This window comes from Xenopus laevis, chromosome 5L (genome assembly GCF_017654675.1).
Source record: "Xenopus laevis strain J_2021 chromosome 5L, Xenopus_laevis_v10.1, whole genome shotgun sequence".
NCBI classification, from domain to species: Eukaryota; Metazoa; Chordata; class Amphibia; order Anura; family Pipidae; genus Xenopus; species Xenopus laevis.
In genome coordinates this window covers 50,242,034-50,265,990 of record NC_054379.1, presented here as the reverse complement: position 1 = coordinate 50,265,990, position 23,957 = coordinate 50,242,034, and the positions used below count along the sequence as shown (strand labels likewise).

Below are 23,957 nucleotides of genomic sequence, written 5' to 3'. Positions count from 1 at the left end.
TGCTCTGTAGCCATGGGGGAAGACATTCAACTAATAGATAGGCCCCATAATTGTTTACACTTAATAGACTTAATAGATTGAAGGTTTATTATAATAATAATAATGTTTAATAATTATATAAGATAGTAATTGATATTTTATTTTGCTTTAGCTCATGAGGTGGATAATTAGTGAGGTTAATGCTGTCTGGAAAATATATAATACAAACCTCATAAACAATAAAGCCTCAACACAAGATCCAACTTCTTTGGTGTGGAAACCATGGGAACACATTTATGCCCTTTGCAAAGCTGCTAAAGGGCATATGCCTCTGTATAACAGTTATGGAAAATATATTGTGAAGCTTTTCTGGATGGTAAGTACAAGAAAATTAAATCTTATTCGTCTGAATTTATGTTTTATAGTTATTTACATTTATCCAACGAACTATAAATAAATACTGATGTATTTATAAAGAACTGCATAAATATATAAAAGGTATTTGTGAAATATGTAATTTTATAGGTATAGTATGTAATTATACTATACAGGTATGGAATCTATTATGCAGAATTTCTGGGACCTTGGGTTTTCTGGATAAGGGATATTTCTGTAATTTAGATCTCCAAGTCTTCTAAATCAGGGCTGTCCAACTGACCCCCCTCTATATGGCCCTCCACATCAAAATATGCCTGCTGTGTCTGTTTACCATATGCAAGATTTAAAAGGTATCACTACAAAGATTAACTAGCCTCTGCATTGTTTAAACTTCAAATTCACACTGTAATCCCCTGTATTGTTCACACCTGTGACCCCCCTGTATTGTTCAGACTTGTGACACCTCTATTGTTCACACCCCTAAAACCCTGTACTGTTCACACCTGAGACCCAGACTGAAACTGCCCACATTGTTCTCCTGTTCACACTTTATACAAAATGCTAATGGGGCACCAGCACTGTGTCACTGTATGTAGTACATATTAGACTGGTCCTGATTCCTGTCTCCTGCTCTGTTCTGCCTTCCATATGCTCCCTGTGTGTGTCATACTTTGGTATTTGTTCTGGGGGTTTGTTAGCAATTGAAAATTATTGTTAGTGGCCCTAAGGTGTTTAATCATATGCTGGGGTACTGTATTATACACAGGGGAGGAGGAGGCATATGGATTTATGGGTATGTCTTATATGACTTAGCTTTTTCCACATATGAGTGACATCCTTGCCAGGGCAGGCACAAGGTAGTTTGGCACCCTAGGCAAGAGCTTCACTCAGCGCCCCCTGTCCTGCATTACCATTTCCCTCCTTACCATGATGGTTTTTAAATAAAGAGAGCAAGAAAGTGTACAACATGTTTTCATTTATATTACTGCCCCCTGTACCTGTACCAGCAAGCTCAGCAGCCATTCATCATACAGCCCTCCTGCAGCCATCATATTGCCCCCAATCTTTACCTGTGTAAGCAGCAGCCAAAAATAAATCTTATCACATCATATTGCCCCCAAGTATTTATGTACCTGTGCCAGCGCCCAGCAGCAACAGCAAACATATGGGCCCCAAATCTGTACCTGGCTGTGCCAGCAGGAAGCTTCACACTTTACAGTAATAGAAAGAATGTCTTCAGTTCAGTGCAACTGTGCAAGGCTGAGAGCAGCGAGAGTCACACCAAGCAGCCCCCCCAGCTCTCTGCCTCTCTCTGTCATCCAACACATCAGTGACGTGATTGACGCGTGTACTTGCCACTCTGGCTACTGCAATATAAGCACATTGTATATAGATTATGTGCCATTGGACCCCCTAACAGTATGGAGACCCCATAAAACCATATATTATCCAAAAGTACACATTCTGACTAATCTAAAATGGGTAAATATGTCTACAAACTACCAAACTGCAAAGCTATGCCAAACATAATGCTTTTTATGAAATTTCTGAAAATCGTCACTAAGCTTGCATTTTACCCCATTATATACCCCACGTTTCGTAATGGATTCCACCCAACTGGATGACCATGATTACTGAAACAAATTATTAAATAAACACTTAAAAAAAATTAAAAAATTAAAAAACAAAAAAAAATCCCCTTAAAAGTGCGCCCCTCAATGATGGCGCCCTAGACAGCCGCCTGCTCTGCCTACTCCTAGTTCCGGCCCTGATCCCTGCAGTGAGCACCAACCATTTGGTTTTTTGTTGTGCTATTAATGTGGACATGGTCTTGCGGTAACATGGGTGTGGTTTAAAATGGGTGTGGTCTAAAAACAGGGAGTGGCTAACAATGGCTTCCATTATCGGCCCTCCACCATGTAGATTAGAAAAATTCCGGACCTCGGTACCATAGAAGTTGGACAGCACTGTTCTAAATCATATTTAATCTTAAAATAATCCCAATAGGACTGTTAGGCCATCCTGTAGCTTAGTTACCATCAAGTACAAGGTACTGTTTTATTATTACAGAGAAAAAGGAAATCATCAATAATAATTATTTGCTTAAAATGGATCTATGGAAGATGATCTTCTTGTAATTTGGGACTTTCTGAATAGAGGATCCCATACCTGTATTTTAAATAAAGGAAAACACACCCTATTGGTAAATTCGTTTACATTTCCTTGTTTATTCTAAAAATAAAACAAATAGGCATAGGTTACTCTCACTGAGCATGGACACAATATTTATTAATTTTCCTATGCGCTAGTATCACTAAGAAAAGATATCTTTCTTATTCTCTAATCTATTTACACCTAAGCATGCTTAAACATTTATAAGATTATTTATACTTGCCTTAGAAGCAGACTGTCTTTACACTTATGCAGGAAATAGCACCAAATTCACACAAAAAATATTACAGCTGGAAAGAGTTTGTATAGTTAAGCTGTAGTTCAAGGTAAAACACTGTGCCATATTCTACCCAAATTGCCTGCCAGCACTATGCATATGCTTCTCATTATAACCAATGATAACCCATCTACTGCAGATATACACATATACACTAATAACCCTACAAGAGTTACAAATGTATTGGAGCCATGGAATTATGCAAAAACACTACTTTTTGGACTTGGTTTCAATTGTCATGAACACTTGTCCCGCTCTGTAGTAGTCAATGTTTTAAGTACTTAACCTGTGAGAGCCATAGAGTTCTTAAAAGTAAGGCTGGTTGTGCTGGTCTGCCTCTTAAATGATGTAAAAATATGTACAGAGGAGCCCATTTGGAACTGTAGAAAAAGAGTCTATAATAGAACAGTAAAAGAAAAACCTAAGAATGTGGTCTGATTTGTTATTTAATTATTTAAATTTGAATAGTTAGTTGTAGGTCGCTACATTGAAACAAACAATCAATATCCGATCATTCATAGTTCTAGGAATAAAATCTTCAAGTCTGTGACCAGCTTTAGTCTTCATAAATCCACAGAATCATGAATTCCATGTCAGGAACTTACCTGTCAAGTCAAGAATATGGGACGGTCGGATGCAATATTGCATACAAACAAGCATATGAGTACATCACTGACACAGACAATCTATTTATGGTCATTTTAGCCTTACCTGTATGTATTGTAGTGCTGTACGTCTGTTTTGAAATAATGGCTGAGGTAATAGTTGGCAGTGCTTTGCATGAGGGAATTAATGTGAGGGAATCAAAAGGAAAAAAATAAAATGCTATCCTATATATGTGGGTCATTGAAGTGATGGCACAGATATACACTGTAAAAAAGCCTAGAGGTGAGATGGAAGTGAAACCTTTAAACACATTTGCAATGCATTTACTAATGTTTCAAATTACTGGTGTTTGCCTTAGGAAGATGGGTAACATAACGTAAAAATAAACTACATGAAAAAAATGTATTTCATTTTATGAGCAGAACTTCATAATTCTTTTCTTTCAGCTATTTGTTTATATTGTAGTTTAATTTGGGGAATACACCATTTAATAATATATTTTTTGCAGATGTTCTATACTATCTCCAGTGTAACTATGTAGAATAAGTGGTATGTTTAGGAATCACATGCCAGTGGATATTTATAACTGAAAGGAACAAAGTCATTGGTTACCAAATTAGTACAGAGTTTTAGTACCTGTCACTCAAACCGCTTCTACATGCGTTCTAAGCTGCAATCTTGGTGACTGCTCTTCACTTAAGTACTCAAATATTTCACTTGGCCCACAGTAAGAATGCAAAGGGAGTATTTTGTGTAGGAGAGATTTAAAGCTTATGCTGAATCACTCTCTGTTCTTTTGCTGATTTCAATTACTTTCTGCTTTTTTTTCTGTCAGGGATCCTGGCGCAAAATTGTTGTGGATGACACTTTTCCCTTCAGTGAAGACAACAAGTTGCTTCTTCCAGCAACTACATGTGAGACTGAGCTGTGGCCTCTGCTATTGTCCAAAGCTATAATTAAGCTGGCGAGCATTAAGTATGTTGCAGTGCTTTGTTTTCCTTTCTTTCATTTGTTGTTTGCTTAGTTTATGTAATATTTATGTTTTGAAATTCTAAGGCAAACAAAAGGTGTAAGATACCTAACCTCAGCATTGCACAGTGCATATTAGCGTGGTCCTGGTTGGTTACTTGTGTGGTTCTGATAGGTGTCTTCTGCTCTACTCTGCCTCTGCCTGCATGCTGTAAACTGCCTGTGTGTGCCCTACGCTGCCTGTGTGTGCCATACCCTGCCTGTCCTATGCTCCCTATGTGTGCCATAATCTGCCTGCTCTATGCTCCCTGTGTGTGCCATACTCTGCCTGCCCTATGCTCCGTATGCGTGCCATACTTTACTTGCCCTACCCTGCCTGTATGTGCCATACTCTGCCTGCCCTACGCAGCCTGTGTGTGCCATACTCTGCCAGCCCTACACAACCTTTGTGTGCCATACTCTGCCTGCCCTATGCTCCCTGTGTGTGCCATATTCTGCCTGCCCTATACTCCCTGTGTGTGTCATACTCTGCCTTCCCTATGCTCCCTGTGTGTCATAGTCTGCCTTCCCTATGCTCCCTGTGTGTGCCATACTCTGTCTGCCCTATACTCCCTGTGTGTACCCTACTCTGCCTGGCCTATGCTCCCTGTGTGTGCCATACTCTGCCTGCCCTATGCTACCTGTGTGTGCCATGCTCTGCCTGCCCTATGCTCCCTGTGTGTGCCATACTCTGTCTGCCTATGCTGCCTGTGTGCCATACTCTGCCTGTGTGTACCATACTCTGCCTGTTGAGCCTGGTGGGGGTTGTTAGGGGCCCCTAATGTATTAAATGATGTGCTCAGGGTTACTGTACCATCCACAGTGGAGGAAGTATGTCTTAATAGGATGTAATGAACTTTTTTTTACAAATCGGTGATGGGTGATACCCCTGTAGTGAGCCCCAACCATTTGTTTTTTGGTATGCTACCCCCATTAATTTGGATATGGTCTTAAAAGTGCTTGTAATGACATGAATGTGGTTTTAAAACTGGTAGTGGTCAATACTGACTTCGATTATCGCCCCTCCACCAAGTAGGCCAGAAAAATTCCGGCCTATGACTACAATTACTAATGAGAAGGCAAAACTTTTCCCACGTGTTATTAAGAGTTTAAAATGCAAAACTAGCCTACATATATTCAGTTTTGCTATCGTAACCTGACATTGCCTCTGTTCCACATCTAACCTACAATGGTTGTGCCCTTAACACCGCTTTTCCTTTAACTGTTTTGTGTGCGATGGTATAGGCAATAAAGGCAATTTGTGCCAGTCCTAAGATTTTTTACCAATGTATTGTGGTGTTCACTCACTGGGAACCTTGGCCTCTTACCCCTACCCACAAGAGGGGGGCATAGGATTAACTAATTAAAAAATGGTAGGTTAGGCACTGATTCTTTCCCTTGTACTTATGCAGGCCATTAGAATGGCTTGTTAGTTTTTATATTTTAGTTTCTTCTTGTGTGTGTTTTTTGCTGTTTTAAAATGTCTAATATGCTTTCAGGAAGCTTTGTACTTAACATCATTTTATTTAAGTGCAGATTGGTAGTACCGATTAGTACAACAATGTTTATCACTCATGTGTTTATACAAAGCTCATATGGAAATTAGGTATAAATGTTTATTACAATACTCGATGTTTAACAACAGAAACTGAAGAAAATAAATGTGGTTAGAATCGAATGTAATTATAATTTTTATTAGTAGTAGTGAAAAAAAGACAATGGTATTCTTTTTTTAAAGGTCTTAGTGCCATTATGATTACCACCTTGTACAAATGAAAGTAGATGCCAGTGTTACTAATAAGGGAAGATATATAAGATAATAGAATGTTCATAATTTTTCCAGAAAACGTGGCGACCTTATTTGCCATTTATTTGCATCCAGTGTTCTTATTTATGGAGTCTATTATACAATGTTCTTATTTATGGAGTCTATTAATACACTTCCTGCATTTATTTTGTATGCAAGTACTTCTTAACTGCTTAATATGTGGTGAGCATTGGAAAACAGGTAAATTACAGTAATAAGGGAATAAACACATGCTTCTGTGAAAGAACAAATGTCTCTGAGCATGACTATAAAGCAAATATTGACAAATACTTGTTTATTTTTCAGTATTTGTAAAGCTATGGAGATATAAAACTAATTCTGCATTTAATACAGTTTTTTATCAGCCCTGAGGTAAAATTCCAACTGTTGCAGATTATTTACTTCTAATTTGCAGCAACAAATTGCACAGCTTTTCCCCAACCTAATTAAGTTAAATCAGCCCTTTATGTTTACCAGAGAATCTGTTCACTACCCACAATGCAAAGCAGAGGGCTTCAAGTGCTAGAAAAATGCAACAAGGTGAAGGAGAGGTTGGATGACTGTGAGCCTATGGGGTGGTAAATGGCCCTTGCGCAGGGTCGGACTGGGGGAGTCAGGGTCCATCGGGGCTGACACATTAAGGGCCCCCCCAATCACAGCCAGGGTCCTTCGCTGCTCCCCCTCCCAGTAGCAGGGCCCTCCGCCGCTCCCCCCCCCAGTGGCAGGGCCCCCACTGCCACAGTTGCTGGTGCTGGGCTCCCTCTATCCCCCCCCAGCCGGCGCGTACCTGCTTTGCGTATCGTGCCTTCCTTACGCGATTGGGCAGGGGGGGAGGGAGAGGTCAGAATCGCTGGCTATGTCTGGCGGGTCTGGGCCGGTGGGGCCCACGACAAGTTATATAAAAAAGGTTGTATATTTTCACTTTGAAGGGGTTTTTACCTTTAAAGGAATAGTTCAGTGTGAAAATAAAAACTGGGTAAATAGATAGGCTGTGCAAAATAAAAAATGTTTCTAATATAGTTAGTTAGCCAAAAATGTAATGTATAAAGGCTGGAGTGAACAGATGTCTAATAAAACAGCCAGAATCCAACTTCCTGCTTTTCAGCTCTATAACGCTTAGCTAGTCAGCGACTTGAAGGGGGGCCACATGGTACATATCTGTTCAGTGAGTTTGCAATTGATCCTCAGCATTCAGCTTAGATTCAAAAGCAACAGGTATGACCCATGTGGCCCCCCCTCAAGTCTCTGATTGGTTACTGCCTGGTAGCCAGGGTAACCAGTCAGTGTAAACCAAGAGAGCTGAAAAGCAGGAAGTTGGGTTCTGACTGACAAGTTATACATCCAGTCACTCCAGCCTTTATACATTACATTTTTGGCTAACTAACTATATTAGAAACATTTTTTATTTTGCACAGCCTATCTATTTACCCAGTTTTTATTTTTATACTAAACAATTCCTTAAAGTTAACTTTTAGTATGATGTAGAGAGTGATATTCTAAGACAATTTGCAGTTGGTTTTGTGTTTTTATTATTTGTGGTTTTTGAGTTATTTAGCTTTTTATTCAGCAGCTCTGGTTACTAGTGTCCTAATTACCATAGCAACCATGTATTAATTTGAATGAAAGACTGGAATATGAATACCAGAGGGTCTGAATAGAAAGATGAGTAATAATAAAGCAATAACAATAAAGTTGTAGCCTGTCATGATCGCCACCCGGAGCAGGTCCAGGAGCTCCGGGCGGCGCGTCCTTCCCTGCCGGCGTCGCTCCCAAAATGGCGGCGCCCATGGCCGCCAAGTGGGTAGCGGCGCCGGCGCGATGATGTCAGCGCGTCGACGCAAGGACGCCGATGACGTCAGAATGGCGCCAAATTCAAATATAAAAGCCTTACCAAGACGCCAGAATGGCGCCCAAGTATAGGATTCATTCCTGTGAAGTTTCCTGGGTTTCCTGTCTGCCTTGCTGAAGACTTTCTTTTTCCTGTTTGTTGCTGACCTCTTGCCTGGACTTTTGGACTTTGCTAATATTCTGCCTGCCTTTGAACTCTTGCCTGGATCCCGACTACTCTTTTGATTAACCCTTTGGACACCGCGACCTTGCTCCCTCAAGAGGGCTTCCTCCTCGATCCCGACTACCTCCCTGGAGGGACCTCCCGGCTCCCTGACATAGCCTTACAAAACATTTGTTTTTTTAGATGGGGTCAGTGACCCCCCCCCAGTTGATAAGCAGATAATTAAAAAAAACTATAAAAAATACATAATAAAAACCAACTGTAAGGGGCCCATTTACTAAGGGTCAAAATGAATTTTCGAATGAAAAAACTTCAAATTTCGAAGTAATTTTTGGGTAGTTCGACCATTGAATAGGCCAAAATTTGATTTGAATTGAAAAAACTTCACAAATTCAACCATTCGAAAATCAAAGTACTGTCTCTTTAAAAAACTTCGACTTAGACACTTCGCCACCTTAAACCTGCCGAATTACTGTTTAGCCTATGGGGAACCTCCTAGAGTCTTTGGCTAAGTTTTCGATCGAAAAAACACTTCGACTATCGAAGTATCAAATTCGATGGTCGAATTTCGAAGCTTTTTAACTTTGAAATTCGACCCTTAGTAAATGTGCCTCTAAATGTTCCTAGAATTGGCCATTCTATAACATACTTAAAGTGAACCACCCCTTTAATATAGAACCACTTTGTTCTCTTTTATGTTTTATGTTTTTTCTTTCTTCTCTTCTACCTCTGATTTCCACTATTCCGCTTGTCTTCGCTTGACTGGTTTTCATCATTCTCCTGTGTCTCCATTCTTCCATTCTCTCTCTTCTCTCCTTCCACGTTTTTCCTCTGTGTTTATAAACAAATAAAAGTGTAAAGTTCTTATTTTGCAAAGTCCTACATAGGAATCAGAGTACAGGTATGGGACCTGTTATCCAAAATCCCCTTGACCTAGGGTTTTCCAGATAATGGATCTTGTCGTAATATGGATCTTCATACCTTAGTTCTACTAGAAAATCAATTAAACATTAAATAAACCCAATAGGCTGGTTTTGTTTCCAATAAGGATTAATTAAATCTTAGTTGCGATCAACTTGGATAAAACGGAGCCTATGGGATACAGCCTTACCGTAATTTGTAGCTTTCTGGATAACAGGTTTCCTGATAATGGATCCTATACCTGTATATTGATATTTCCCTGCTTAAGTTAAGGGAACCACAAAGAGAATGGATACACTAACACCTATTTGAATTTCCCTGCATTTGAATAGTCAAGGTCCAGCTTCTTTCTGTGGCTGTAATTAAACAATTCTCTCAAATGATAAATAATTATATCAAATAATTACCTCATTCTTTAAAAAAAAGCTTTGGGCAGTTATGGGGATATGTTTTACATCTCAACTACAATATGCAAATTCTTAAATGTATTTATATTTCTCTATTACAGTACTAATGGATTTGCTAAAAGAGAATTAGGAGAATTTACTGTTCTACATTCACTGACTGGATGGTTACTAGAGGTTATACCACTTGAGTAAGTTTTGACATAATAATACTATTTTGCCCTGTTAGTGCCATGGTAGTGACACTGCACGGAAAGCTTTTTTTGGGTTGTTTTGTTTTTTCTGAAAGCATTCACAGTTTGCTTCTCTGATAATAAAGCTCGTGATCCACTGATTTCCATGGTATTACACTGGGCAGCCCTTGGGTTCATTTAAAACTATGATTTGTGTGTGAACACTTGATATATGTATGACCACAGGGACTACTTATATTGAGCTGTACTGAGCAGCTCCTGCATTTGTTGTAAAAACTATGAACTATGAGCACATTTCTGTCTCACTGGCTAGTGCCAAGGTGATTTCCCATTGGCACACTTTCCCACTTTGTGACTATTTTGGCAGCAAGGGATTGTACAGTGATAGCCACCATGTATCCCTTTATGAAACTAGCGAGCAAGAATATTAGGTGTATATAAACAAGCCCTTACATGTTTGCAAATATAAATTTTTTGGAGTTGATGTATTGCTTGTCTGATATTTTGATGTTAATGAAATTTCATGTCACTTTTTTACTTTCACTGCTCCATTAAAATACATAAATACCCTTATTCAAGCAAGAATTATGGGTGCTCCCACTAAGTTTAACAAATGCAAATAAACAGGCAATTACACTTGCATTATGATTAATTGAACATTTATAAAAAAATTGTATGTAAGTAAAAAATGCTTAAAATGAAGGTGCATTTTATATCAACATATAGAATTGCTTTTCAAATCATGTGTATCATATTTTTAATATTTTCCTTTTCTAGAAACAATTATTTAAATGAAGTCTGGGATCTCTTAAAGGGAATAGTTCCTGAATACACGTTACCTGATGAAGAAAATCCTGATGCTAAATCTCCTACCACTGATGACAAATCAAAGGAAATAAAGCCACCTGAAGTTAAAATAGATGGACCTGTTATCCCAGTCATTATAAAGCCACCTGAGAAGTCCAACAAAGGTTTAATTTCTAATGCTATTTCAAGCACCTATTTTAGCATTACTGAAGTTACTTTCAATGTTGAGACCAGTAGGAGTCCTGATTTTATAAATGCTAAGCAAAAAAGAAACTGCATCTGAGTGAATTTTATTCCTCTTTATGCAGTATGCAGGAAAAATAAAATCACAGCATGTTTTGATGCCCTTAACATAGTTATTTAAATTTAAGATAATATTAAAACAAATGGCATTTGAAGCCTTGCATGCAGTGGTTCATATTCTCTACATAAATATCATTTATGGTCCCATTTAATATTCTTTATGTCTCCAGTGTGTTCTTTATAGCAAATAATACTTAATCAGCATTCACTAGTTTAGAACCATTGCTCTGATTTTTTAACTATAAATGAAATTTTAGCAATCCCATCTTGAGTAACAGTGTAAGCCTAGTGCTGTGTATGGCCAGTTTTGGTACTGTTGCAGCGGCATGCAATGCCAGAAGGTTTTTCCTTCCAGAAGGGCAGAGATTAGGGTTACTTTTTATAGTCAATAAGGACCTGTTGTTGCTATTAGTAAAAAAACAAAAAACGCCATGTTGTCCATATAGGCCTCAGCAGTACAATCTATAGTTCCATAGGTTTTAAGGTGCATGGCAACACCTATATCTTGACTGCATGCTTCAAAGAAGACAAAACTAACTTACATTCCCTAAGCCCGAAGTATGAAGCATGTGCTTTGCTATTTATCTATAAATGGTTTGCAACATCAAGGGGGTTATTTATTACAGTCGAAATTCCAAAAACATGAAAACTGTGGGAAAAAATGTAATTGTTGACATTTATTATACCCCAAGGATGGAAAAAGTCCTAATGTGATAATCTGCCATATCTGACCTGCTGAGGTTGTGTATAAGTCAATGGGAGAGGTCCCCTATCCTATTTGGAAGTCTCTGTGGTCTGTGCTGGAATTTGCCCAAAAATCTGACTATTTTGGGCTTTTCAGGCAAAAATCCGAAAAATTCTGACTTTTCTGGAAAAAGTCTGAAAAAAATCAGGGTTTCACTTGATTTTATCGAGTTTTTCCCAATCTAATTATATTGTACTTATTAAATAATAGATAAGGTCAAATTGTGGATTCTAGTTTGGTCAGACTTTTTAATTTTAAAAAAATCTGATAAATTTGCTGGTACATGGTGCCTACCAGATTAGTTAAAATAAATCCTAGGCATAAGCCACACTGTTTTAGAGGTTGCAGAGGGGAGGGAAAGTTATGCATATATGATGACAATGTCCAAAAGTAATTCAATATTTGGCTAGGCTATATGCTCTTATTTAGTCACCCAAGTGTACCTGAGGAGATATCCAGAAGAGGCCCTGTTAAGCAAAAGAATTCCCAAGATCAGTAGATACACAAGGGCTCTTATAACACACAAACTGTACTAACAAGAGCTAAATTAAAAATGTCCCCTATTTTACCCATTCAACACATGAAAAATAAACTTAATTGGGTATTGATCAATGAGAAATTAACAAGCCTAGTACTTGACAGATAGGAGATATTCCGAGCCTTGGTCACATTATATTTCCTGAACAGACATGACAGGAGCCCTCATCTCCAGTTTATTTACTACTATTAAATCAACAAGTAAATCATTTCATAATAATGGCTGGGTGCCGAGGCCAGAGGCCATTGTTTATCTTATTTTAGGAACCCAAAAATGGTTTGGGAATGTTACAATTGTCATTACCCTAAATCTCTGCACCCTGACTGTAAACCATGTCTTTTCATCTCCTCCACTACCTCGGCCACCTTTCTAAATTCCTTCTCATTTATCTCCCTCTGATAAAACATAGAACTGAACATTATCATGAAATTTAGTAAAAAGACTAAAAATTACTTCCGTTATTCTTATTTTTCTACTGATTGCCTTCTCTTTTTAATAGTAAAGTGGAATTCCCAAAATAATTTTTCAGTTTCACAAATGAGAGACTGTGGTGTGGTCTACAAATAGTGACTAACTCATTTTCTTTTCCAGAACAAAGAGATGCTGGAAAAAAGAAAGGAGAAAAGGAAAAAATTAGATCTGCTTCTCATTCTGCACGCCCTGCTTCAGAATTATCAAACCCACTTCTTCAGTCAACCCAAGACTGTAAGTAGATATTTTGTAAGAAGATGTTATATGTACAAAAATGCCTAAAAAACTTAGGACTGATCTGTTCATTCGCACTTGTTTTTAAAATGATGGTACAAAACTGCCTAAAGTCTTAATACATGCATGTTGTTAAGTGACCTCTAATGTGTCTTTCCTTATGCCACAAATTCACAATCACTCACATAAGAATGTATGCAGGAAAAACACAGCGGGAAAGGCTCCATAGTTACATAGTTAAGTTGGGTTGAAAAGAGGAAACCCAGCTTTCCTCAATCACTTTAGACTCTCAGTCACCTGGTCATGTCTCCCTCTGCACCTTGCAGTGGCAGGCAGCACCCCAGCCCCTCTGGGAGTTCCTAACACAGACAGGTGACCTTCCTGTTCTGTGCCCTGCTCTGAGAGACCTTCCTAACACTCTCACATTACAATTAAATAACTTTCCACAGGACAGCCTTTCTGTGGAAAGTGAGCTCCAACATGCAAATCGGACCACTGGAATGTATTGCCTGTTCCTTCTAGAACACTAAGGGGTATATTTATCAAAGAGTGAAGTTAATAGTGAAGTTCCGCCACTAGAGTGAAATGCCGCCTCTCCCCATTCATTTCTATGGGATTTTTAAAGGCGTATTCATCAAAGGGTGAACTTTCACTTTCACCCATTGATAAATACGCCTTTCAAAATCCCATAGAAATGAATTGAGAGCTGCGGAATTTCACTCTGGTGGCGGAACTTCACACTTTGATAAATTTACCCCTATAGCTTCCAGGGCCAGCTAGCAATATCCTTTAAACAGAGAGACCATTACCTGTTTTGTAACATCCAGGGCCGGATTAACATAGCAGGTGTCCCTAGGCCTACCGCCGTTCATTACCCCATCCCCTCCCCTTCATTGGTGCACAAATTTTAAGCATCAAGTCTGGAGTACTGGGGATTGCCAACCTAGGCCCGAGCCTTTGGTAACATCTCCCTTGCAGCATTCATCTCCTATTGGGGAGAAATTAAAGGCAAAACTCACCTTTTTACACATTTCTGTGGTCATTCTACCACAATATATATTCTGGATAATGGATCCAATACGCACACATACACATACAAACATACACACTCACACATGCAAACCTATATATATATACACTCACATATATATAAACTATATAGCTACAATAGCCTTTGATATTATGCTCTGAGGCAATCGGCTATTTTAATGAGCACTTTTTTTTAATTAAGTTGGCCTGCACTTTTTTTTAATAACCTGCAAATTTCAATTGAAGCAGATCTAGTTTTACTTTTTTCTTCGAAATATAAACATGCCAATTATTTAAATGAACGGTACTACCTGTTGTGTTGATTTCAGACAGTTATGTACTCAGAGGAATTAATATAATTTGGGGAGAATGATATTGTCTTGGCAACAAACACATCTGTAATGTTCTACTATCAAACACAAACAACATTATTCCTTTTAAAGCAAACCAAACACCTAGCTGTTTTTCACGCAGAAGTTGTGTATGTGCATAGGGAGAAGGACAAATATAACAAAGCAGCTGTGTATTTCTAGTTTTTGTGTGGCCTTACCTTCACTACAAAGTAATGAAATAGTTGGAGAAAACATTCAGATATATGATTAAGACAATGTTCTGTTTTGATCAAAAGAAAACATAGACATAGAAATCTGTCTGAAATTAAGTTTCATTATAGATTTCCAAATGACCTGTATTTCTATTTCCTAATTAATTTATTCCTGTCTGATGATAGCAAATTTTCATCTCCCTATATTATTTCTGATGACTGGTTAACCAAGGTAATGCAAATGCTGCATTATGTCTGTTTATTTTTGAATGTTACAGTATATTAGTACAGTATATCACTTTTAATTAGCCAGAATAGTTTGCATGCTATATAGTTTGTGTATGCACTGTGTTCACATTTACAGTGTGTCCTATTCTTACCAATTAAAATTACATTATATTAGCAATGCCTGGGACTTATTTATTGGCACTGATTTAATGGTATGAATGGATTAGAATTGTACTGTATTGCCTGTGTCTCCAACAACACCAAGAAATGTTTCTTATATAAGATTCCTCAATAGCTTCTTCCCATATTATATGGCTGCTCTACAAAAATGGTGCTACATTGTACATTATCTGAACCCATGTCTCATGGGCATTGAATTTCCCTCTCTTTTTAGCAGAAACTATAAAAGAGATTTTCAGTCTTCAAGGACTAAAGCACCCCTTGAGGAACAAAGTTTTGTCTGGGGTCCTTTTTAGTGTGAATAGTTCAAGAAAGTTAGAAGCTTTACTGAAAATCTAACTCCAAGGGGGTTATTTATGAAAGGTCCAGCTTGTGAGGTTTTTTTATACCTCAAATAAACTTACAACTCAAATGTTTTATTTCTGAAAAAACTTGAATGTAAAAAACTCAAATCAGTGCATTCGGAGGAAAAAAAACACTCAAATTGCTTGAATTTTTCGGGTTTTCAAGCAAAACCGTAACATCATGAAGGCTACAAACATCTTCAAATGACATTGACAGGTTTAAGCTGAAGTCATTTCGGATTGGAGCTTCAGGGCATAATAAATCTCGAAAAAAAATCCGTTTTTTTTTTAGTTTTTACTGAAAACTACCCTTAAAAACTAAACATTTTTTTGGGAAGAACACAACTTGACTTTTAATAAATAACCCCCTAAATGTCTTTAAAATTTGAGCCAAAGAAGTACTTAGGATAAGATTACTTGATCATGTAAAAAATCAGGGATACAAAGGAAAACCTAACTAGAAGGGCGGAACTAATCCTAATATACTTTGTAAATGCAACCAGTGCAGCCCTGCAACATGAATTTTTAGTTTCCCTGAATTTTCAAGTGATCTGGTCCTAGCACCCGCCCATACTACCCCCAGCGGGCGCACAAGCTCATGTAGCTCATGCAGCCATCCCCAGTGCTCCCCATTGGGTGATATGCCGCCCCTAATAAATTGCCGCCCTAGGCCCAGGCCTTTGTGGCCTCGCCACAAATGCCGGCCTAATCATTTAATCTTAGTTTGGATCAAGTACAAGGTCCAGTTTTATTATTATAGAGAAAAAGGAAATCATTTTTAAAAAATGTGGATAAAATGTTGTTTATGTGAGATGGTCTTTTCAAAATTTTGAGCTTTCTGGATAACGGATCCCATACCTGTTATTCTAGGTTTTCCTTCTTAACACCCATAGGGGCAAATTCACTAAGATTCGTAGTTGCGCCAGCGTCCGCTTCGCCACACTTCGCCAGGCGTATTTTCGCCAGCGCTACGCAAATTCACTAAAATTCAAAGTTGCGCTCAGGGGAAGCGTAAGGTTGCGAAGTTGCACTAGCGTTAATTCGCCAAGCAAAGCGAAGTTACACTAGCGATGCTTAATTTGCATACGGTGCCAAATTGAAGTTGGTTTAGGTATATGTAGCATCACTAAACAAGCCTGGGAAACCTTCAAAACAGCAAATAAAATTTTTATTTTGCCCTACACATGTGCCCACTGTATAGTTAAGGTGCCATGAGTTAGGAAATGTAGGGGGGAAGGAGGGTAGCCCCAAAATTTTTTTCGATCTTTTTCAGCCTATCACCCATAAAAAAAGGAAAAACTTCAGCATTTTTTGGGACTTAGAAAAATTTTTAACTTTTTTTGAAGCAATCCCTATCTACTCTATTGCACTTCGCCTGGTCTGAGGTGGCGAAGGAAGTCTGGTATAAATGGGAGCGTTCAGAAAAATGCGCGCGTCAGTGAATTTGCGTAGTTACATCCGTTGCGCAAATTCGCCAGGCGTAAGAGTGCGCAGTAACACTACCGAATTTACACCAGTGTCCGTTAGTGAATCGGCGAATTAACGAAAATGCGCTACGCTAGCGAATTAACGCTAGCGTTAGGCGCTTCGTCCTTTAGTGAGTTTGCCCCATAGAGTCAAATAACTCTTGTCAGGTGAATTGGACGTGTATGCTGTTATTTAGACTGCACTTCAGGAGGGAATTCATTCACACACAAATGCAGCAATTAAAATGTGTACCACAACTTGTTATTTGCCAGCACATGTGCTCATTTGCATCCATATTGGTGCATCACGTGCAAGTTACTTAGAAAGTCTGGGGAAAACTGTAGAGGTAATTTACTACTTGCAGGGCAAAGTTCATGTTTTTTTTTTCTGAATGAGCACTAGGGGGCGCTCATTTTTAGCCTTTCACTGCTGTCCAGGGCCTTTGTACTTGTTGGTTAAAAAACATGCCTATATGGATCGGAATTTAACATTTTGCACTGCACTCTTTACTGGAATCCCCTTATGTGTTTGTAGATATATTTACTGTATATTATATGATGGTATTATGTTTCAACATGAACAACTGCATTTTAAGTGAAATCATATGCAAATGTATCCATCTGTAATACAACAAGCTTTTCAAAACAGCACAAACAGTATTGTTAGATGTTTCTTGAGCAACTGGCAGAACACAGATTGTCACAATGCCAGTGGCAGTACACTGTGCACGTTTGAAAGAGACAGGCAGATGGCATGATTGTAACCACAGCAGAAAATGATTTTTAGCAAGATGCTCTGTGTTGTATATACAGAGAATGTATAAAGAGAAATATCAAGATGGGTATTGCAGATCATCATCTCTCAAGCACAGATTAAATAATACTTTTTCTGTTCTTATGAAACAGAATATATATTAAATAGACCCATACAGTCTTAAAATGCAGAGACAGATAAGGAAAAGGAATATCTTAATCATGGTCATATTTGTCATGTTTAACATTGTTACATACTGAGTAGTGGAATACCTAGTGATACAGATGGAACAACCAGTTTTGGTGACACCATGGGTGCTCTTTAAAATGGAGCAGTGACACCCCAATATACATTTTTCATTCAAGTCACACAGGACTTGTTAGCAAAGAGTCATATTATTTTTCATGTGCCCCCACCTTCTGTTGAACTTTTAAGATCAGAGCGAGAAGATTTATGGTGATTTATGGTCTCCCAGATGATCCACCTGTAATTCTGCCAGAGACAAAGCCAGAGGGTAGAGTGAAAGTAAAGAAGGACAATATTCTTTATGTTTTTTACGAACAGTTCAGGGTAAAAATAAAAACGGAGTAAATAGATGTAATCTATAAAGGCTGGAATTAAAGATGTCTGACATAATAGCCTAGAACCCAACTTCCTGCTTTACGTCTCTCTGAAGTTGGTCATAGATGCACAGATAATATCGCACAAAAAAATTTTCGGACGATATTCGGTGCGTGTATGGTGGGAAAAGAGCCGACCGATATCGGCAGGAGACTTGGATATCGGTCAGGCTGGAATGAAAATTTTGATTGGGTGCCTTTGAAGGCACCCAAACATCACCCATTGTTAGTGCTAATGTTTCTACCTGTATCTGATGATTCAACTCTACACGTGTCTATTGAAACAAACGATCTTTCTTGGTTACCTTAAATCATGTAATTGTTAAAGGGAAACTCTGGCTTCCAAGCCAAAATTTGATAAAGAGGCCCAAATAACACAGAAACCCCTAATATAATCACAGTTACCTGTTTCTTCAAAAAGTATGAATACATGCAATTTTCTATGCTGAAATCCAGCTGTTTAACAGTTCTTCTCTTTCTGCATCATTTAAAATCCTGTCAGGGAAGGCGGGACTAAAACACTGATGTTGCAAATTGTAACAACTTCTCCACAGCTTATAGACAGCATGCAGGAACTCAACAACACACAATGCATTGCACTGTGATGTTCCTTTCCTTATTGAAATAATGTGTGCAGGGAATTGTGGGGTTTGGAGGATGCAGGCTAAGGACAGCTGGCTTCTGATACAAAGTAACAGTAGTCAGCCAGCTAAGCAAAGTAGTCAGAGAGATCAGCAGGAGAGCAGGGGGCTAGGCTTAGGGAACTGTCAGAAACCAATAAAAATCATGCATATTTTTTAAATGATGTATATTACAAAGTGGCTTGAAATTATGTGTACATTTCAAAAAGCTATGTTATGTTTTTGTGGTTACCCTTTAAATAAACCCTATAGGCTGGTTCTTTTTCTATTAAGGATTAATTATATCTTAGTTGGGATCAAATCATTTTTAAAAATGTGGATTATTTTATTATAATGGAGTCTATGGGAGACAGCCTTTCTGTAATTTGGAGCATTCTGGATAATGGATCCCATACCTGTAATAATTCCAGGATTCTCGCAATTGCCAATTGCTTTTACAGACTTGAAACAAAAGATTTACAAACTAATGCTAAAGGCCTCTGTGAATTCACTCATGCTAAATGTAAGGGTAATTCTTAGTGAATACACCAGCCCCCTTATGTGTACAGTGCTGAAATACCCATTACTGTTTTACTGTTTTTGCTTTTTCTGCACCAAAAGGATTAGTCTAACCTGATGATAAATGGAAGTTTGATTTCTAAATTTGGTGACAAACAGCTTCCAGAGCTCTAATGCATTTACAATGAAAAAAGCGTACCTCTCCAGTGCTGGGCCAAGCCCGCCGGGTGTTCTAGGCAAACCAGTTGGCCACCTTGCCCACATCCTTATTGGAATAAGCACATGTGTGGTGATGGCTCATTTGGGGATAAGGTTTAGTAGTAAGCGGGTGGTGGGGGGGGGCAAAGGCCCAGACTAAGGGTAGGCAGAGAGAAGAATATGTGGGGTGCCCCCACTGTTGTACCACAGGTACGTGCCTCTTCTGCCAGCCCTAGTTCTGGCACTGTAACTTTGTGTTATAATTCCTAGTTTAGCAACGTGAGTTCATTCGAGGAATAAAAAAACTCTAACATTTGACCTTTGATAAATAACCCCCTAAAAGAGTTTGGTGAGCAGAGATGCTGTATTCTGGTAGTGAATAGAACTGACCTAAAATTATTGTTATTTTGCATAATGTGATGTATAAATTGTCTTCACTGACATAATGTACAGTACCATGTAAAAGCATTTTCGGCACTGTAATTGTAAAAACAACACAATGTGCTGAATACAAATAAAAAAAATGCTCCCATTCAGATTTTCCAGGTATTTTTCATAAAATGTCAGCTTTATGCTTCCGAAATCCAGGCTAAAAAAATACCATCAGCAGAAATAAAGAACAATCAGGAAATGTAACATAAACCCCAGTACATGTCTGCTATCCCCTTGGGTTAATAATAGTAATAGGAAAGCTAGTTGTTAGTTGATAGTTGCTAGTCACCAGGGCTCATCAAGTTCAAATACAAAGCATCAGAATGGACGCAAAATTGAGTATGCATTGACACTATTTGCAAAGGTACTTGTAGCCTTCCAGTGCACTGATTACATTGTAATGTCCCTATTACATTCACACACATTATGGGAAATATTATTGGTCAATTAACCATCTTACATATATTTGGTTGTTGGAGGAAACCTCAAGTGCTAAACCACTGTGCCAACTTGCTTCCTATCTGGAATACAGTAAATCAGTGCTTGGGTCAAACCATGAACGGGACCCCAATTGTCACACCTCTTCCCCCCACTCGACACCTCCCTCTCCCACTATTCCCTCCATGCAATAAGTTTCCCTGATTTCCCCTGCTATTCACTGTTCTGGTACCTGCTTTGAAGAAGGAGCTGGTAACAAGTTACAAAAGGGCCAGAGCAGGCATTAGAGAAATGTGCCTGACGCCCATTGTTTTACCCATGGCACATATATCTTCAGCCTACCCCTAGTTCTGGCCCTGCAGTAAATAGTCATGTGCAAACAGTGCATATAAAGTATGTTTTTTGCCATATCGGGTTTTATTATTTTACAAACAGGCACTGGTTCAGAAGTCAACATAATACCCTCCAGGCTACCACCATAAACTTTGCAAGGGTATTAATACCCCTATTGGTGCTTGGGATGGAGACAGCTTTAATTTCATCACTAGCCTGTTGCAAGCACAAAGCATTTGGGGGGCAGTGGAGGTGGGGTTAGTGCACTGTGAAGGATTTCCAGCCCTTTCAAACACAGCAAAATCAGGTGAGCCTTAAGAAGCCTTGCAATCCACTGAACACTTCACTCACAAATGGTTTCCCCGTGCAGACTTCAGACTACTCAGAGTCTTGTTCTTTGTACCCCAGATCAACTTACTACCCTGTTAGGAAAGACAAACACTGATCAGAGAATGAACAGGATCTTCATATTGTCTCAGTTCTTTGACGTTTTTTTCTTTGTGTCCTTGCGATAGTGTGCAGTGTATGTAATAAAAGTTCTTAATGAAAAAGTTGTTAATTTTGCTCCAAAAGTTCTTAGTGTCCTTGCGATAGTGTGCAGTATATGTAATAAAAGTTCTTAATGAAAAAGTTGTTACTTTTGCTCCAAAAGTTTAAGCCACCTTCAAGCAGGTAAAAGGTTTGCAGTGTGCAAATGAGATTCGCAATGCAACAATAGCCTAATGAACAATATTACATTGCGAAATGCACATTTTTATTTGCAAATTTGTTCTCTTTGCAAATGTTACTACATTTCCCCCAAATCCATCCAATGCAAACATAGCCTGCAAATTTGTATACTGTATACAATATTTTTGTGTCCACAGTATCCTCGATTCCAGGATTTTATAGCTTTTTCACTTAGACAGTAATGCAAATGAGCATATAATAAGAATTCAGGTTTTCATATTTACTGCTGCATATTGCAAAAATTTTATTTGTTGACTCATCTATTGTTCCTTTAAATCAATTAAATCCTTTGTATTAGGGTTTTAAAATCCAATTTTATGTGTAGACGTAAAACGAAGGAATTGCTTTATTAACTTGGCACGTCGTACCTCTGAGAATCGACTCTGGGAACTTGTAATTATCTTTTTCACATATCCCTAAATTACATTGGCCTAAACTGTGGGGCATACAATTTATGTTAATGTTGCTCTCATTTTCATGATAAAATTGTGTCCTAATTAAGCAGAAAACGTGAGATAAGCACAATTATATTTTTACTATTGTGCTTGTTGTAACAGCACTTGTGCTTACAGTTACAATTCATCTCTACAGTTTCCTTTAAATTGAATATGTATGTCCAGAGTCAGTGAATGTGAAATGATTTCTTACAGGCAGTATGGTGCAAATGACTCCGCAGATGGTGGTGTATGCTAGCTACTCACCGCTCCAACTGAGTGAACATAAGACTTCTGTGCTGGGGCAGATGGTAAGATCTTTATCCTTTACACAGCAGTGAACCATTATATTTAATCTAAAAATTGTCAATAGATCACATAAACGTTTTCATTTTGTTTTTACTATATTGTTCATTTTGCATGTTATTTTGTTATAAACTTAAATTGAAACGATCAAACTGCTACCATATGAAACTGCATTAAAGGTTACCCAAAAACTGTATAATAAAAGTCCTTTTAAATGGAAAATTAAACCCAAATTATTTTTTTTATCAACACGTCCATACCTGTTAGAAATGCATTTAAAAAATCCCAGCTTTCAATCAAATATTGGCTGCCCCACCTCTATGTCTTAAGCATAAAGGCAGGGCAGGTATTTTCTTTCACTTTCTGAAATTCCTAGATGTCCCTTCACTCCCCACATACCTTTCCTCCCTAACCATCTAATTGTGTAGCCAGGGCATGAGCATCAAATGCCTCATTCTTGCACATAAACAAGACTTTGGCATGATGCAAAGCTTGCCTTATTAAGAGTCCACAAAATGGCACCTGTCTGGTTGCTTTGATTGTGAATTCCAAAACTGAAGGGAACAAGATTTAAATAATTTATACAGTGTAAGTAAAGTTTATCTTGCTTGACTAACATGATAACATATAATTTGTAACTATTCCTTAGGATGACAGGTCCACTTTAAGTAGCATTCACAAATATTTTTATAAACTATATAAAATACAAAATAACTTGGATTATATCACTTGATTCTAATGAGCAATACTCGTAGGAAATGATTCTGACTTTCTTTTGGAAAGCTATCATAGAATATAGCAAAACATTACTCAAAGATTATATAGCTACCAATGCCTTGGGCAATTGCTTCAACCCAATTAGTTAGAAATATAGAAGTGAAAAGCACTGCACAGAAAGATTCAAAATACAACTGTACATATCACGTATGTAGTATCCTATTTAAACAAGCAATTGTTATGTTTTCACAGGTTTTGCCCTGTAATAAGACTCTTTTAATACTCTGGCATAAATCCATGTTGAGGGCAAAACAAACCAATTGGGATTTTATTTGCATATTGAAATGCTTCATATTGGCCTTTTTAATTGCAGTGCTCCACATTACAAAATAAACATCTATCTGTAAAACCTCAAGTCTTACCCATTGTAGATAATAGATTTCATTTCAGTTTTTAGCATAATAATGCAGTTTTCTGTCTTTCTGTGCACAAAACCAGTTCATTTTAAAATGAATGCTATTTTATATAATTTAATAATACAGTTATGGGATCCGTTATCCGGAAACCGTTATCCAGAAAGCTCCAAATTACAACAAGGCCATCTCCCATAGGGGCAAACTTACTAAAGGGCGAAGTGACTAACGCAGGCGAAAATCCACCAGTGTGACGGCATTTCGGTACAGTCGATGTCGTAACTTTGCTAGTGAAGGAGATAGACTATATCTGTACTTCGCTCCCTAACGCCTGCCGAATTTTCGCTCTGGCGAATGGGCAAAACTACGCAAATTCACAAAGATTTGGATTTTACTGAACTTTTTGCGCCAGACTTGCCTTCGCCACCTCAGACCAGGCGAAGTGCAATAGAGTAGATAGGAGTTCCTAAAAAATAGTCCCAAAAAACACTATTGTCTTTTTCTTTTTCAGGGTGATAGGCTGAAATAGAGCGTAAGTTTTTTTGGGGGTAACTGGCTTCCACCCTACATTTCCTAACATATGGCACATAAACTATACACTGGGCTCATTTGTAGGGCAATATAACAACTTTTTTTATGGCACCCGTGAGCTCCGCTGCGCTGGCTCTGTATGTGTGGTCAGTATTTCAAGAGGGGGACACAATTCAGGGGTAACACTGTGCAGGGGGGAGGCAGGGATGGGGACCAGTGGGGACTTTTGCCTAAAGGGGGTTTAGTTCTCCTTTAAGTCATGAAAAT

General features: G+C 38.2%; 1 protein-coding gene across 1 annotated transcript in view; it reads left to right on the top strand.

Moving 5' to 3' along the window:
* Positions 1–23,957, top strand: part of LOC108716692 (androglobin) — a 122,205-nt gene that overhangs the window by 25,829 nt on the left and 72,419 nt on the right. The window contains exons 5-10 of the mRNA XM_018263054.2: positions 152–355; positions 4,248–4,387; positions 9,668–9,754; positions 10,535–10,728; positions 12,742–12,855; positions 21,940–22,034. Of these exons, the coding sequence (XP_018118543.1) occupies positions 152–355; positions 4,248–4,387; positions 9,668–9,754; positions 10,535–10,728; positions 12,742–12,855; positions 21,940–22,034 (834 nt within the window). The remainder of the gene's footprint in view (positions 1–151; positions 356–4,247; positions 4,388–9,667; positions 9,755–10,534; positions 10,729–12,741; positions 12,856–21,939; positions 22,035–23,957) is intronic.